This window comes from Blennius ocellaris, assembly GCF_963422515.1.
Source record: "Blennius ocellaris genome assembly, chromosome: 5".
In the NCBI taxonomy this organism is placed as follows: domain Eukaryota; kingdom Metazoa; phylum Chordata; class Actinopteri; order Blenniiformes; family Blenniidae; genus Blennius; species Blennius ocellaris.
Window position 1 is genome coordinate 12,703,473 of NC_137654.1, and position 16,612 is coordinate 12,720,084.

Consider the following 16,612-nt stretch of genomic DNA (forward strand, 5'->3'; position numbering starts at 1 on the left):
AGCCTATAAAGCTCTGGCCTCCTAAGCCAGGGATTGTACAGCTGAATACCACCATTAGTGCTTAAAGCAGAGTGGCGCAGCGGAAGCGTGCTGGGCCCATAACCCAGAGGTCGATGGATCGAAACCATCCTCTGCTAAGAGCTTTTACTTAGTTTGTTATTAATTACAATTGTGGATTTTAGTGAGACTCCCTGATAGGGTGAGAGGTGCAGAACTGGGTAATCAATAAGACGACCGAGTGTGTTTATTCACTAGCATATCCCTCTCATCTCTCTTGTGCGTTGTCTCACCGTGTTTGTTACTTTGCCGTTCACTTTACAGAGTTAGAGAAGCCCGACTGGCCTTGAGAAGCAGGGAAAGTGAGTGTGAGTCCCATCTGGGATGTTTCATAGCAGGACTGGAGAGGTGCGTGAGTCCTGTGGACTGATTTCCTGAACAAAGCTGCTCTTTGTTAAGAGTTTCTTCCTGATCAAGCACTTTTCAATTCGTTAATTACTGCATTTGCACTTTGGGCTATTAAATGTGAACGTGTCCTTTAAGTGAACCCCTCATACCATCTTTCACATCCTGTGTACACTCTTCATCAACAAAAAAACATGTAGTTTTGACACAGGGCCACATTTTTCTGGGCTTGAATATCTCTTGGTGTATTCATGAGCAGAGTGGCACAGTGGAAGCGTGCTGGGTCTGTAACCCAAGGGTCCATGGATTGAAACAATCCTCTGCCAGTAGCTTCATCTTGTGACGGTTTATATTTGGATGTTACTGACCATGTTTGAATGCAGCTCTGACACTTTGCATTCCTTTTTAAACAGTAACCGTTTGTGGTATTCCCACTTTAGTCAGTGCTTTGCTTTCCTGCCAGGTTGTTTCAGCACCATTTTATATGGGTGTGTGTGGCATAATGGGTCAAACACTTCCCTCCAATCTCATGTAGAGTGTTTCTAACGGCATTGAAAGGAGTTTGGTCGACCATTTGGTGAGGAATCAATGGCAAACAGGACCGCTTTAACACGTTGAGTCCTTTCAGTTGGTCCGTACTCAAAGTAAAAAAAAAACAAAAACAAAAACAACCCCCTTGAAAACATTTCCAGAGCTTCTGAAATCATGTATCATTTTTTTGTCTTTTGGTGAGACCCTTCCTACAACTTGAAGGTACAAAAACATCTCACTCAGAATGTTTGAAAACTGTCATTGGTACTTGATAACTCTGGATAACTATTGCATCTCTCTTTACACTGTCTGAAGACCTACAGATTCTGTTCATTGCAAGCTGTGTTAGCTGGTTTGAAGTACTTTGGCAGCTACAAACACAATTCAGTTACTTCAAATACTCATTCACAAGGACCAATCAAGAGATCAGCAACACAATGTTTGTATACAGAAAAAGCCCCAGTTGCCTAATGGACAAGGCACTGGCCTGCTTAGCCTGGGATTGTGGGTTTGAGTCCCATCAGAGTTTATGGAGAGTGGATGGTCATTACTATCACACCGACTTAATTTAAAGACCTATTCAAATTATTTACTACCCTTTGAGTCAACGCTCTGTAAATCTTTCATATCAAAGGCAATATGTTATGTACAGTCTTCCTCAACCACCTGTAGCCTCACCAGGATTCAAAGAAAGCAGGTTTTGCACTGTGAATACTGAAGAACTCAGCGGTCAGTGATGCTGCTGAAAATCATTGCTTTAATATGTCCAAAGTTTTTAGTTCTTGGCTTTGCCATGTTTGCTTTGTCTGCTGTTCATGTTTCCCTCCAATCTTTATTGCTACACTTTATTGGCCTCCTACATCGGGGATTGTGGGTTGAGGTTCCATCAGATCTATGTGGGTACAACAGCGTAAAGGTTGGTTTTTTTCTCTCTCTATGAAGCAGTGCTTTTCAAGCCCCAGTGGCCTAATGGATAAGGCACTGGCCTCCTAAGCCAGGGATTGTGGGTTCGAGTCCCATCTGGGGTGTTTTTATATCCAGTGTTTGTGGCTTGTGCCCTCGATCACTGGCAAAAGATCAACTTACTCAAAAAGCTATTGGACTGGACAATTTCACAGACCCTAATAAACTGTGTGTACCCAATAATTATTGAGAAAATGCTCTTTATATAGCAGTTCACTTTAAATTCTGCAGGATAGATGATGGATCTTTTTCACTTGAATAAAAGAGAAATAGAGGAAAGATGGGTGGTCAGATCTTTTTCATCTGATAAACACCATCTCTATCAGACAATATGAAACCTTGATTAACTCAGAAAATATCACTCACTTAAAATCTCCACCAGAGTATCTGAGTAATAAAAACCATATTTCAAAAAGTACATAGTCATGATAATGTCAGAATTTTTGCTTGAGTCACCGTGTTGGGTGTATGCAAACTTTATTGTCACCAATGTTTATCGGTCTCAGTTGCCTCATACAGAATAAGACTACTTTTGTCCATGTTTCGGATCCTCCCTTCATATGATAACACAGCCGATCACCTGCCTCGAACTCACCTCATGTTCCCCCGACATTACATCCATTAATCTTCTCTGAGGTCTTCATCTTCTTCTGCCTGGCAGATTCATCACAACACTGTTTGACCATACACTATCTCTTCTCAGCACATGTCTATTAAACTCTTTATCTATGTCCTGCCCAACCTAAACTGCTCATTTTTAATCCGGTTTATTCTTTACAGCCCTGATTGAAATCTCAGCATCTTCACCTCTGCCACCTCCAGTTCAGCCTTCTGCCGTCAAACCATAAATTATAGGAGGTTTCACTTCTGCCTCGTGAATCTGACCTTTTCACTCTTTCTGCTATTCTTCTGTCACACACAACACCGGTATCCTGCCTGCCTCCTTCTTCACCTTGCATGACCACCATTTTATATTAAAATATAATCCTGATGGATTAAAACAACTGCAGTTAGTTGTACATCCACAGGTACGAGATCCAGGCTGAAAAATCAAATCCAAATTCACTTGAAACACGTCAAACATTCACCACTGCATAAACCAGGTGCTGTTCACACACACACACACACACACACACACACACACACACACACACACACACACACACACACACACACACACACACACACACACACACACACACACACACACACACACACACACACACACACACACACACACACACACACACAGAGCTGACGAGAGGACACTGGCACGAATCCGAGATAATGAATAAATCCAGCGCAATTGAATGTTGAGGCCAGTTGCCATGGAAACCAAGGCTGAGGCACGAAGACGAACCTAAGGTGACCGAATGGCCCGTTGGTCACCGTGGTAACAACGGTGCTATGCAGACGTATAATGAGGAGGTGGTAAAGCACTTTTAAGTTTCTCCAGCCTGCAAACTCTCTTACGTCACACCTCCAAACGGCAACACTCATAAACACACAGACAGAAAGCGAAAATCCAAACCCAATCCTTCTTTTCATGAAACATTCGGTGGCAGGTCTCCAGCTGGTAATGTGACTGGTGGTTGAGGCCTGTCTGATGTAATTAGTTTTACTGTGCATGTAATGTGTTTGCCATTTGATGTTGGTGCATGTACTCACGCAGCTGGTCAAAGTGCGTCTGCAGGCCGTCTGGTCCCGGGACAGAACACACCATACGAGCCTTCTGGAAAGTGCTCCACTTATTGACTAAACTCCGCTGGCCTCCAATGTCATTCTGCACAAAATATGAAAAATAAGATGAGATGTAAAATGCATGAGCCTCCGGATGTCTCGCCACCATTTTGAAGCGGAAGGAGACCTGAATAAATGAGAAATGTATGGTTATTAGTCAGTGACAGAGACAAACTCATTTATGCAAATAGACTGATCTCTATTGCTTTCATACAGTGTGTATAAAACCACATTGGCTGCACTTTTTAAAAGGTTTTCATACTTTCTGCTAAACAGACACCGACATGCTCATGCCCATCTTCACACGTCCACACACACTGTTTAAACCTCCACATTGTGTCACAGTGCAGCAGAAGACGCTGCGATAGAGACAAACATAAACAGTCTCCCTCACTTCAAATGGCATATCAGTGCAAACCTGCGAGAACAGACAATCAGACAGGTACACACACTTATCTGCATGTATGGACAGCGTCGTGCAGGCAAACAGGTTGTCTTTTGGGGGGGAACTACATGCAGGAGAGTGGGGATACAGACAGTGAAACCTGCACACACGCGCACACACACACCCAGTACCTTGCAAACTCGTGCCACTCTGGAGTAGAGCACCTTCCCAGCAGCCCCTTCCGCCTCTTGTGCGCGCTCGGTGAAGAACACGTAGACCTTATCGTCTTCTGAGTTATCAGTTTCAGACAGCGGCGCTACCCGCACAAACTGGGCATCTGGAAAGAGTGTAGTGTGCGCGCACACACACACACACACACACACACACACACACACACACACACACACACACACACACACACACACACACACACACACACACACACACACACACACACACACACACACACACACACACACACACACACACACACACACACACACACACACACACACACACACACACACACACACACACACACACACACACACACACACACACACACACACACACACACACACACACACACAGATAAATTACAGCAAATCCACTCTGGAGTCCAACTACGTGAAGGACAGCCGTACGCACAGGACCTTCATGTAAGCGTCTGCAAGCTGATAGAGCAGAGGTATGATGAAGGTACGGCTGAGTTTACAAAGAGCAGAGAGCGCAAACATGTATCTTGTTGTTATCAGCTGTAGACGTCGACACGCCGGCGTGATAAAATCCCACCGGCGCGCAGGAGAGGATTTTGTAGATTGACGACAAAAGATATTTCACTTTACTTCAGAATATTCAGTGTACAAAGCCAGAATTGAAGAATGAGACATCTTGAAGAGGAGTATGCATTTATGTCTACCTATTGTGCTTATATAAAACACACACATTTGGGAAATACAAATGTGCCACACACCAAATGCTTTGTCACAGCTATGCGCTCACAGCAAGACTGGATAGGTTCATAAAGTATGAGTCTCTGAATCTCACTTAGTTCAATCACTATTTTTGCACTCACCCTGCATCCAAGTGGAGTCATACTGCTCGGTCCGTATGACGTGACGGCTGCCAAGACTACGGAAAAACGCAGAGTCCCGGCTCATGAAGTCTGAGGTGATGCCAGCGTACAGCTCTCCATCTACACAGAGCACACATAAATAATATCTGACATTGTTTTTCATGATATTATTTGAGGGAAAGTGTCTTCTCATAGGTCGTGGTGCTGTCGACTGATTTTGTCATTGTGCAATGTGAACCGAAATCTTCTACAACCTTTCTCCAGTCACCTAATAAAAGAAGCGCTGGCCTTCTAGGTCAGAGGAGGTTCATCTCACAACTAGAATATTTAAGAACAGGTAAATGTGCACATGCATGAGACTGCTAACATCCCCATCTTCCATTGCAATGACAATAGGTTTAACCTTTTGTCCTTGAAACTAACACAATGAAGTAAAGAAGACATGACAAGAAAACAACAACAAACTCTAGTTGTCTGACTCAATGACTGATAATGCACTTTACTCAAGAGTGAGCAATGCTGCAGACACTGTTGTGCTCATCTATAATCTATTTTCTTGAGTTGTCAACTCACCAACAACAGCAGAAGCAGTCTTCTGGAGCGGATCGTAGGGGCATTTCCCCTTCCCACACTCCGTCTGGCTGTAGGAGAAAGTCTGGTACTCTGACTGAAAACAGAAGCATACAAAGAGGTCACTCAGTCATAGAGAGAGAAAATCAGCCCCGCAGACAGAGACAGCCGAGAGACTTTTCCTGGGTGAAGTAGCAGACTGTAACTTTTTAATTAATTTAATTTCTACATCGCATGTATCGACTAAATTCTAAAAAGTGCGCAGCCAGCTGAGAGTTACTGCCACACACACACACGCACACTCTCTCACGCACACAAAGTCTTCATCTAATTGGGGTTAATTGGGATAAGAGCAGGGATTTAAAAATGTGTGAAACCAGTCAGCACCGCCAGCTCCTCTAAGAACCTTGTCTGAACCTCTGCTCAGATCTCACATGGCCTTTCATGGGATTAGCTGTTGTCTGACTGACACACACACGCAGGCACACACACACAAGCTGTATTGTGTCTTCCTATTGAATAGTACATTTCCATAGCCACTAACCTAACCTTAACATTAACATTAACATTAACCTAACGTGACAGTAACCAAATGATACACTAAAATGCTTAGAAACCGATGGGAGATCCTTCATCTTAGGCGCAACAAGCATGGTATTATAGCAGTTTTTTCAGGCCCCAGAAAGTGCATTTGACACATGCCTGACCTAACCTTCAACCTCAGTTAAGCTGCCCAACCAAAATTCCTCTTTGCCAAAACACATTGTGGAAACTACAATTTTTGTCACCACAAGGATGGAGATTCTCCAGAATAATAATAATGTGTCAGTGGATTTCCTGAAGGTCCTCGCAAACATAAGTAAATGTGCAAAGCATGCAACTTGAAAACACAGAAATATTCACGTCTGCATTGTCTGCATAAGCAGACATAAACTCCTCCAAAGCCAAGGACATTTAGAACCAGTAACCTAGTTCTGACAGAGAGATAACCCACATGTGTCAAACTATGATAAACTATGTGTCAGATCAGAGAGACTCCTGGCCTCTACAATTACATTTACACTCCATCTGACACTAAAGAAAAAAAAAAAATCAAATATGAAAAAAATGTAAGGTGTCTCTATCCCCACAGTGCAGCCTCAATGACAAAAGGAAAGTAGTTTATATCATAGACAGATGGCACACGGTGAACCCTGGGTGATATATGGGAATAGGGGCAGACACGACAGAAGCTCATGAGCCAGTATATAAGGGCTCATACTGGCGGTCTGAACACACACGATGGTGTGTAGAAGGACAATCTGATTACCTCAGATAATACTATCTCATATAAGTATATATCATGCTGAATTTAATTCCATTTAATGTTGAGTAAATGGAAAATACAGAACTACTCAAAATGTCAAACACTGGTATCATATTTGATGGTGTACAATAGTGACTAAAAGAAAAACACTGTGCACAGAAAATTCTGTTAGGTCCAAGATGAATCCATGACAGAAACATGAAACATCTGAGAAACTAACAGAGTTACTGTTGGGCCAAAACCATAGCTTAAGCTGAATCCGCATTGCTGGGTGTTTTTTTTTTTTTACATTTTGATGGTCTGATTCATTTTACCACCAAATCTTGCAGACTGCAAACTAAAGTCATGTCACATGCAAGCCTTTTATCAATCCTCCTCATTGTGAATGTAATTCTTTCATTTGGTTTTAGTCTTACCTGATGGAAAACATTGGTTGCGACGAATGCACAGCGAGGGTTGAAGGCCCCCGTGCCGCACACGTACAGGTGAGTCTGATTAAAAGGCTGCAGCACTCGCAGGAAATTTGCACACTCCATCTAAACACACAGCGAGAGAGAGAGACAGAGACAGAGACAGAGAGAGTTAAAGATAGAAAGACCACCACATGGATGTACAATGTTTATTGTTGCCCTTAGGTGGCTTCTAAATGGGAACGGTTGTGGTATATTAACTGTCTGAATTTCTAAAACCATCGTGCAGCAATAAGACCAGGAGCTGGCATTTAATAATCAAAACTGTGACATGCATGTTTCTCATTATGCTCTGGTCTTTAAAAAAAAAAGAATGCAATAAACTGAAGGATTTGAAATGCACTGACTTGTCCTTGAACCCTTGCATTTTGGATGTGACTGGTTGGTTTGCGTTTTCCTCACCAAATGGCCACTTGTGACTTTTGATCTGAATAAATCTCTGAAACCTGCATCTTGATGCGGTTACCTGCATCAGCGCTGTCTTGTTTGTTTTAAGTTCCTGCATGATTCAGAGTCATCCAGCTTCGGTTCCGCTCTCGATAAAGATCTAACCTGCAACTGCCTTACTTTATTGCTGCACAGCAATTTAGATGGTTTCAGTGTCTTCGTGTTTACTCTGTAACTTTTAGTGAAGAAAAAATGGTGGCCTGACCTGTAAGCCACTGATCCATATCTGTGTAAAATCCTGCACTTCTTCTGCTATGTGCCTTTCAGCCGATTACCTCCCTCCACAGTACTACCATAGTTACTCTTTTCACATGTCGCGGTCCTTATGCAATGTGGTGGTTTTGTGAGTGTGTGTTGAATCACCTCTGGGTCCTTCCCAGCCATGAGACATTCTTGGACACGGTCAGGACTGGCTGGCCAGTACAGCTACAGGGAGCCGGAGGAGAGAAAACAACACAAAGGAAGAGACATTTACAAAAACAAAATGTTTTTTTTATTACTCACTCTACATTTACGATAAAAGGGTTTGGCAGGTGCTTTACAAACAAGCAAAGCAAAGAGAGTCAGCAAAACATGACTAACCTGGAAGAGTCAGAGGATTTTTTTTTTTTTTTTTATACCTCTTGTGTTAAAACACGGGCAGCTTCTGAGTGGAAACTATAAAAACCAGCCGACGGCAGCGCTGCGTTTCAATTATGCCAGATCAGCAGGAACAGCAGCCACAAAACAATTTCATCTCAATTTCAACAGATTGAATGGAAGCATTACGAGACACTAATGCAGCTTTTTGATTAGCTGTTAGTTTTTCATTCATTAAAACCATCATTAGATTAATTGTAATTTTCGGTTTGGGAACATTCATTTATTTCAGAGAATATCTATGTATTAATATTGTATTGTAAACTATCATTATAGGACAGTATATTGTATCATTCTACCTGTGGAGGCCAACTCGTTCAGATACTTCAGCTTCTTGCTTCAGAATTAAAGATATGATGCTGGAATTTAACAAAGCCCAAAATGTGAAAATGTAGTGCATAGGTTTAAACGTGTTTCTCTTGTTTAATGTGACCAGTACAATCCATCTATCAACCTCTGATTTACATCTTGTCATGTATTCAATAAGGCAGCTAATATATACATATGATTGTTGTTTCTGCAGCTTTCACAATCAAATGACATCCTTCTATTTATATATCAGAGTTGGAACAGCAGATTGCTGTCTAATCCCTTTAAAGGGACTTCAATCTTCAACTCATGAGTCCAAGGCACCAAACCACACGTTTCTTCTCAACAGCAGCTGTGTGTGAGAGTGAAAGCTTTAGATTAGCACTTTTATTTGGCTCAGATGTGCTTTTTTTTTTTTTCTTTAACCGTGAGTTTGTATTAGACATGGCAGCACCTGCGTGAAGTCCTCTCTTCACTCTCTACTTCTTTCGTGCGCATATCATTTTGTAACGCGAGGCCGAGACTTTAGCCCTTAATTTGCATCTCTTGTGGTCTTTCCGACAAAAGTTTTCCATCCTCTGCGATGCAGACATGGGCGGGACGGAGAAGAGATGGAATCAAGTATTACAAACACAGTGGAGACTGTCCAACTATTGTTGGCGGACTGGGGGATGCGTGCCTGTTGAGAGGTCTTGAAAGAGTCACCAAAGGTTTATTGATGGGGTTTTCTTTTTTCTTTCTTTTTGACTGTCTGGATCACTGCAACTGCTTAAAATCCACAAACTGTTTCCAAAATCAGGCTGTTTACATTTGGTCGTGTGAGGCTTCCCAGCTGCATGAGCTCATCCTGAGTTCAGGTAAGACAATCAGCCCTGCGAGGGCAAAGAAATGAAGAATGACTTCATCATTGGGCCAATTTTCTTAAGCCCTGATCATTAGTATAAGTGAAGTAATAAGATTTACTTAAACTGAGTTGTTGGTTTTTTTCCTGCATGTTTCAACATGTAAACTTCAACAGTAACTCTAAAAAATGATGACGATTCCACTGCTTTCATGTGAAGCCAGTGAGAGAGGAAGAAATGGAGGCAGAGACGATGCGTGTCTGAAAGAGAGAGAGATGTGAGGCCTCCTGTCAAATAGCAGTGAAATGACTCATGTAAATATTTCCCCGAGTCATTCATTCCCTCTGCGACCAGGGCAGTGAGAAAGAGATGCAATCGATAGGATAAGGGATAGTCCTCACTGAGCAGCACATACCACAGACACTGTGAAGTGCGTGAAAGAACGTCGATGTTCACTCCACTTGAGAGTGAAAATGAATCATATTGAAACTCTACCAATGATTTTTCATGATAAATGAATTTCCCCACATGGTGGATGATGTTATTGAATACGTCTGCAGTTTGTTTGTCCTGAATATTTCATTGTCGATCTGGAAACTGTGACACACAAACTCACATTTGTGATTAATGACAAACGCTGGTGGTGACAGGAAATGATTTCTGAACGTCCAGTAATTGTTCCCCGATGCAGTCATTCCCACAGAGCCCGGAGCAGAGCGGAGACCATCAGATTAGATTAGAAACCGCGGTCCCCCTTATCTCCACATACCACACACTAACAACAACGTGGACCACCACTAAAGGAGTTCTTCACCTGGTAAAAGCTGTGGTTAATGGGACTTTCTCCGCTTAGTGAAATGCTGACTGTCAGTTCATCTTACATTCAAAGGCAAAGGTGTTTTGTTTTTTTTAAAGATAATGATTTAAAAAACATGTGCATTAACTGTACTTCTGCACTGAGCTAATTGTTTTCAGAGTTGGGCAGGAAACAATAAATGTGGTGGGAATGAGTAAAACGAACACTTTTTTGTTTTTAAAGAAGCCACAAACACATTCAAACTCTTAGTGACCCTTAATGTCATGGTGCCTCTGAGCTGGAGACTCACACTGAAGGAATGTCCTGAGGGTTTCTGGGCAGATCAAAGAAAAATGTGACTCCAGACACGGTCACATTCGACATGCGACCCTCAACTCGGAAACACTGATGACACGGTGTCCATCTTCCTGTGCCGGGGCGAGCATGTGCTTTACAGATTAGTATTCAGTTTAAAGCTGCGTGAGGGAAAACTAAACAGAAGTAGAAATCTCAAGCAGCACTGATGATAAGCTGTGTGCGCCATTAGCAGAGAAAGGAAACAAAAATTTGGAGAATATATCACCAAGAATGGGTTTTTTTAACACAAGTGTGTGTGTGTGTGTGGGGGGGGGGGGGACTGAACGCAAGATCGAATGGAATAAACAGACTATAAATACTGTATATACAAATATATAACTTCACAGCACACGCAGAGTTATGGTACGACAATGACTATTCATCCTGTTGTTGGCTGGAGGTGGCTGGTGCTGTCTGCCTGTCTGGCCGTCTGTCTGACCGGCTGTCTCCCTCTTCAGCCGTCTGCCAGCTCACAAGTACCCCTGACTTATGGCAGTATTGATCAGATGTGACAGGACAGAGGTATGGGAAGGCAGTCCTGTCGCCGCCCTTGTTGTGACCCTGAACTCAACATCCTGACTCGCTGGAAACCCATCAGCGTGCCCGTCTGGCTGTCTGCATGAAACGTAATACTGTTACAAACCTGATGTCTAATGGTCACTGTTGATTTCTTTTGAGAAAACCGGCCTTTTTGAAGTGATTTCCCCAGGCTGTGGTATCGTCATGCATCTGGATATGAATGATAGTTTTATTCTTTGCTGCATGCTTGATCTCCCGTGTGCATCAAAATTGATGTAAACTAATGTAAATGAGGTTCCCTACGTTAATCTGTGACTCTAAATTGTGTTGACATGTCCAGTGAGCGTCCCCGCCTTCCTCCATATTCAGCTGGGATGAGCTCCAGCAGCCTCGGTTACATTAAACAGTATCAGCGATCATTGGATGGATGTTCTGTTGTAGTTGTCAGGTGGGAAATTGGCCAGCTGATTTTGAAAAAGATGGAACTAAGAGCTTCCTGCCTCAGTGTTTAAATCCTACATCCTAGAAGAAGTGGAAATCCTGGTTTTTGGAAGGTTACAGCACAACCACAAAGTCAGATTGTTTAAAAAACAAAAGAAGAAATCGAGAATGAACCAAGCACGACGATGGTTATTACTCCCGGTGGTTTACAAAATCTGGCTTGCAGGTCAACTGGTGACATCTGCATCCTCAATTCCAGCTATTTTAGGACAAAGTATCAAACCTCAGCGTCGCTGCCAGCACACTGAGGCCATCGGTCTGCTCAGTGGTACACGTGGGCAGCGGAGGAAAGAAGCAATGTGAGAAACGTGTGGAAAATAAATTGTGGCTGGTCTGGAATCCATTATGCTGCTGTCCAGTGAAGGTTTAGGGGGTTACAAAAAGTGAGTAACATATTCTTTAGACAATTGGCAACGTCAAAGGATAAAATACTTAACTGAAGTTTTAACACTAATGAGATTAAACACCTGAAACTCATCTTCCTGAAAAGGTAGAAAAATTTAAAAATAAAATAAAATAGACCAGTGGATGAAAAGAGGAATTTTTTTTGAAGAATTCAACAAAGATAAGACATCGGAGAGGATATCAGTCAGATGGGTTGGACTTTCCTCTTAAACGATCTGTAATTAGCCTCATGCCTGTGTGTGTGTGTGTGTGTGTGTGTGTGTGTGTGTGTGTGTGTGTGTGTGTGTGTGTGTGTGTGTGTGTGTGTGTGTGTGTGTGTGTGTGTGTGTGTGTGTGTGTGTGTGTGTGTGTGTGTGTGTGTGTGTGTGTGTGTGTGTGTGTGTTACTTTCCCTCTGAGGCATAAGTCCATATGTGAAAGTGTTAGTTTGTGTTCGTGTCCGACTATTTCGTTTCTGACCTTGCGTGGGTTTTGCGTGATGTCGTCCAGACTGGTGGACAGGAGGTTGTCTTTCATGGCCACGTACAGACGCTTCCTGTCTTCATCGGGCAGTAAGGAGTGGAGATCTCCGGCCACGAGGGGCAGCGTCAACAGCCGGCCGTTCTGGATCAGCTCTGAACGACGAAAAGACACAGCAAAATGTGTTCACAAAATTTGACATAGATTTGACAATTTTACGAGATCAGTCAACCTTATCGGTCACAAAAACCTTCAATGTACAGTCCAATGTCATTTATTCTACAGTGACACTGGCGACAAAACTGGGTGGATTTAAAAATGCATTGGAAATCATGTGATTCGCAACACAGCATTGGATTTCTCCATGATTTACAATGAGCAGATGAATGTAACTTTTTGATCATGTCCATTGTTTCAGCAAGGTTTCTGTAGCCAGCCTGACACATGCAGGTCATCAGTTATTAACCTTCCCAGCTTATCTCGAGCATCTGGTCTTTTCATTTAAGTTTCCATTGTATGTCTGATATTTTTCTCTCTTCTCTGGGAAATAGCCAATTTGCATGCACTTTGTGCTTGTTTCAGTTTTAAATAATCTCACACACAGGCTATCACAGGCTGCTTTTATGTTTCTGTTCAATGTATATTTGGTACCTTGATTAAAGTTCAATGAGGAGAATAATTCCACTGGGACTGCCAGGCGTTAAACACAGAGGGATCGTTTTCCTTAATTTTGTATAAAGATTGAGTCGGGATAAGAGCTCATGTGGCTTTTAGTGCAGAAAATCTTCCTTTCATCACCAATGGAACTAACCACATCAGTAACAGATAAAAGTGTTTCTGATGTAAATGATTTCCTTTACAGTCAAATGAATAAACTGGACTTCAAGGACAAAGAACAAACTTTCCCACACCTGCTGCCACTATCACACAGGTAATCCTCAGAGCTTGATTTGCTACAGTCCTCTTATCAAGACGGATTTCTGAATCAAACAAAGAAACTGTAATGTATCTCTGTAATGTGAATAAACAAACATAGACACTGTTCCTGGCATGCATCTCCAGACAGACTGTGTGATAACCTGCGACTCAGAAACCACAGATAATGAATGCGCAGATTACGTTGGGTTTTTTTGTTGTTGTTTTTTAAACGATTACACTGTCGCACCATGTAAACAATGAAAACTATGGTGCGGGAGATCGGCCGATACCCGAGCAAGGACAGGAGCCGCACGTCCGTCTGTCTTGTGTTAACGTTTGCGCACTTTATCTGCCAAATGTTTTCCAGTGGATTAAACTTGGCTTGCAAAGCTGAAAGCGGGCACATACAGTATACGGCCCTTTAAAGCAACACCGCTGGGCATGGCTTCACACGCTGGCAGCTCCAAATAGCGATGCAAAGTAGAAACTGCTTATAAAACCTGTTTGAAATTAAAAACGCCTGAAAACTGGTATAATGTGAGTAATCTCCCCAGAGCACAACATTTTTCAGAATCGAACCGGCTGCTTTTTGCTTTCGGACTGAACTGTGCTGAAGGAACGTGAAGCATTAGAGAACAGTTTTGAGAACAGTGGGTGGCTGTGGCTCAGGCGGAAGGGTCATCTACCAATAAGAGGCCCCCTTGAATGTGATTGTGTGCATGAGTGACTTTAACAATGCACTGTGTTCGGGAAATTAATTTAGAACTTTGTTTAACTTTGTTTCATGTTCTCCATGCATGGATGTGTTTTCAGTGGAGACTCTCTAGAGGATGGATGGTTGATACCAAGGCTCAGTTCACAGTGAATGTAAACTCGGCTTCATTAAATCTATCATGTACAGTTTGTGAATCGTTCACCGAGGTGACACCTCTTCTCCAGCAGTGATGGATAACACTTCTCAAATTCAGCGTGTGTCTTCAAGCAGCTAAAATCTGAAGTGACACGCACATCTCTTTGTGAATTTGCTGCACGTGGGGGAAACATCTGTGTGAATGAAACATTCAAACCTGGAAGCGTCTCCATTGCTCAATTACACAAGAGCCACTGAAGAGTGAAATCAATCATTTTAGTTATGGATCAATTGCAAATGCAATCACAGAAAAGTAACTTTGGCATTCTGTTCATGTGTGGCCTCCATAAGTTTCATTTATACAGAAACCCAACAACAAATACAAATATATAGCAATCGTTATACTTTAAAAAAATATATCTATTACAGCAGTAAGGGGTAAAACCTCAAATAAATCCAAGTAATGAAGAGCTGAAACCTCTTACAAATCAAAACTGAAACCTATACGATTACCTCTAGTCTCACTTCTCCATCGTTCAGTCAAACTAAGTCATACATTTTGGTTCAATGCTGAATTTTCCTTTAAAATATACTTGTCCTCTGGCCATAAATGACATCCTTTCTTCATCATTCATCACAATCACCCTGCATCACACCTAACGTATAAAGCAATGCATCCATTAAAACTTCAATTCATCTGGTCAGATATCACTGGGACCCAAACTGCGCACATCAATTATCTACACTGGAACAGACTGGGGAAGAAGTACGATTAAAAAAAAAAAAAAAAAAGTGATGAATGACCCTGAATATTTTGAGCACGCTGTTGAATCTGTTCTTTCAAACTGAGTTTGAAAGCATTTTGTGTTTAACAGAAAGAGGTTCGGGAAGATCGGGGTACAAACGAGAAGAAAAGCCCTCCTAGAAAGTCTGACAGATGCAAAGAGCAGCACGACACAGTGAAGATGGCGGTAATCTATCAGTGAAAGGCTGTGAAACTGTGGCAGGCTGCATGTGAGATGTGAGAAAAGATTTTTTTAAAAAGCGAGCAGCAGACTGGGGTGAGAGAAAGGCCACTGTCAGCCGAGGCATATTTGTAGCAGCTTAAGCTAATACTTTCTTTTTTTTTTCTTCTTTTTTTGAGGCGATGAAAAAAACAGTCAAAATAGCAAATGATCACAGGGATCTACTGAAAAATCTCTTCCAAGAGAGCAGCGATGCGCTTTGTGGATTGTGGATGGAGGAGGAAATTATTCCTACATTACAATCCCATGATGAAAGATAGGCTGCTGGTCTATAATTGATTCCCTGTGGTGATTTTTAAAATGCATTTCCTCTTCATTTTATTCATCATGGCTTTTCTTCCTTTGTCCGCAATACTGGTATACCAGATCATGACAGATCGCACTCGCATAACAATTCTCATTTGGAAAACTTAAAGTTTAAATTTAAACCTAAATTATCTTTGAATAGCAGGAAAGTACCTGAATTTATGCCAGAATTAAAACAAAGCCATAATAAGTAATAATATACTATCTATAATATCTCATCTCTTATTCTCTGCGTGAAAGAATCCATTCAGAAACAACTACGCAATTAGTCCAAAACAAAAAATTCAATAAGAGTAATTGAGTTTCAGGAACAATAATAATATGGAATAAAATGTTGTTTTTCTAACTCCACAGTCAAGAACGTACAGTTCCTCGAAATGTCATCTGCTATGATTCAAGCACCCATTAGAGAAATAAAGTTACATTTATATCATCCTGAAACTGCAAAATAATCTTTGTATTGCATTGAAGTTGACTTCCATGAAATCCCTTCCTTTTCTTTACGACAATTACAAAACTTCCAGTTCCTTTCCCTCTGAAGTTATTCTGGGCATATCCAACCAGCCTTTGGCAGACCTAAAACATACCGGAGGGATTGCATATTTGGCCAGATATGGAAACGCCTCCTGGGAACCGCCCAGGACGGGATGGAAGATGTGACTGGGAGGATTGACGTCTGAGCTATTCAGCTCATCCTACGCTGACCACATGCATGTCAAGTCTCTTCTGCCTTGAAATTGTTTTGAATCTTTTCTTTTCTTCTCAACTAAAACGGTATTCATTATTTCGTACCAATTC

At 41.9% G+C, this 16,612-nt stretch overlaps 1 protein-coding gene across 2 annotated transcripts in view; it reads right to left on the reverse strand.

Moving 5' to 3' along the window:
• Nucleotides 1–16,612, reverse strand: part of sema3h (sema domain, immunoglobulin domain (Ig), short basic domain, secreted, (semaphorin) 3H) — a 62,598-nt gene that overhangs the window by 24,726 nt on the left and 21,260 nt on the right. For both annotated transcript variants that reach the window (XM_080496507.1, XM_080496506.1), the window contains exons 2-8: nucleotides 12,716–12,870; nucleotides 8,253–8,315; nucleotides 7,389–7,508; nucleotides 5,670–5,763; nucleotides 5,097–5,216; nucleotides 4,213–4,358; nucleotides 3,565–3,679 (exon numbers count right to left, since the gene is read on the reverse strand). In XM_080496507.1, coding sequence (XP_080352633.1) covers nucleotides 3,565–3,679; nucleotides 4,213–4,358; nucleotides 5,097–5,216; nucleotides 5,670–5,763; nucleotides 7,389–7,508; nucleotides 8,253–8,315; nucleotides 12,716–12,870 — 813 coding nt within the window. The remainder of the gene's footprint in view (nucleotides 1–3,564; nucleotides 3,680–4,212; nucleotides 4,359–5,096; nucleotides 5,217–5,669; nucleotides 5,764–7,388; nucleotides 7,509–8,252; nucleotides 8,316–12,715; nucleotides 12,871–16,612) is intronic.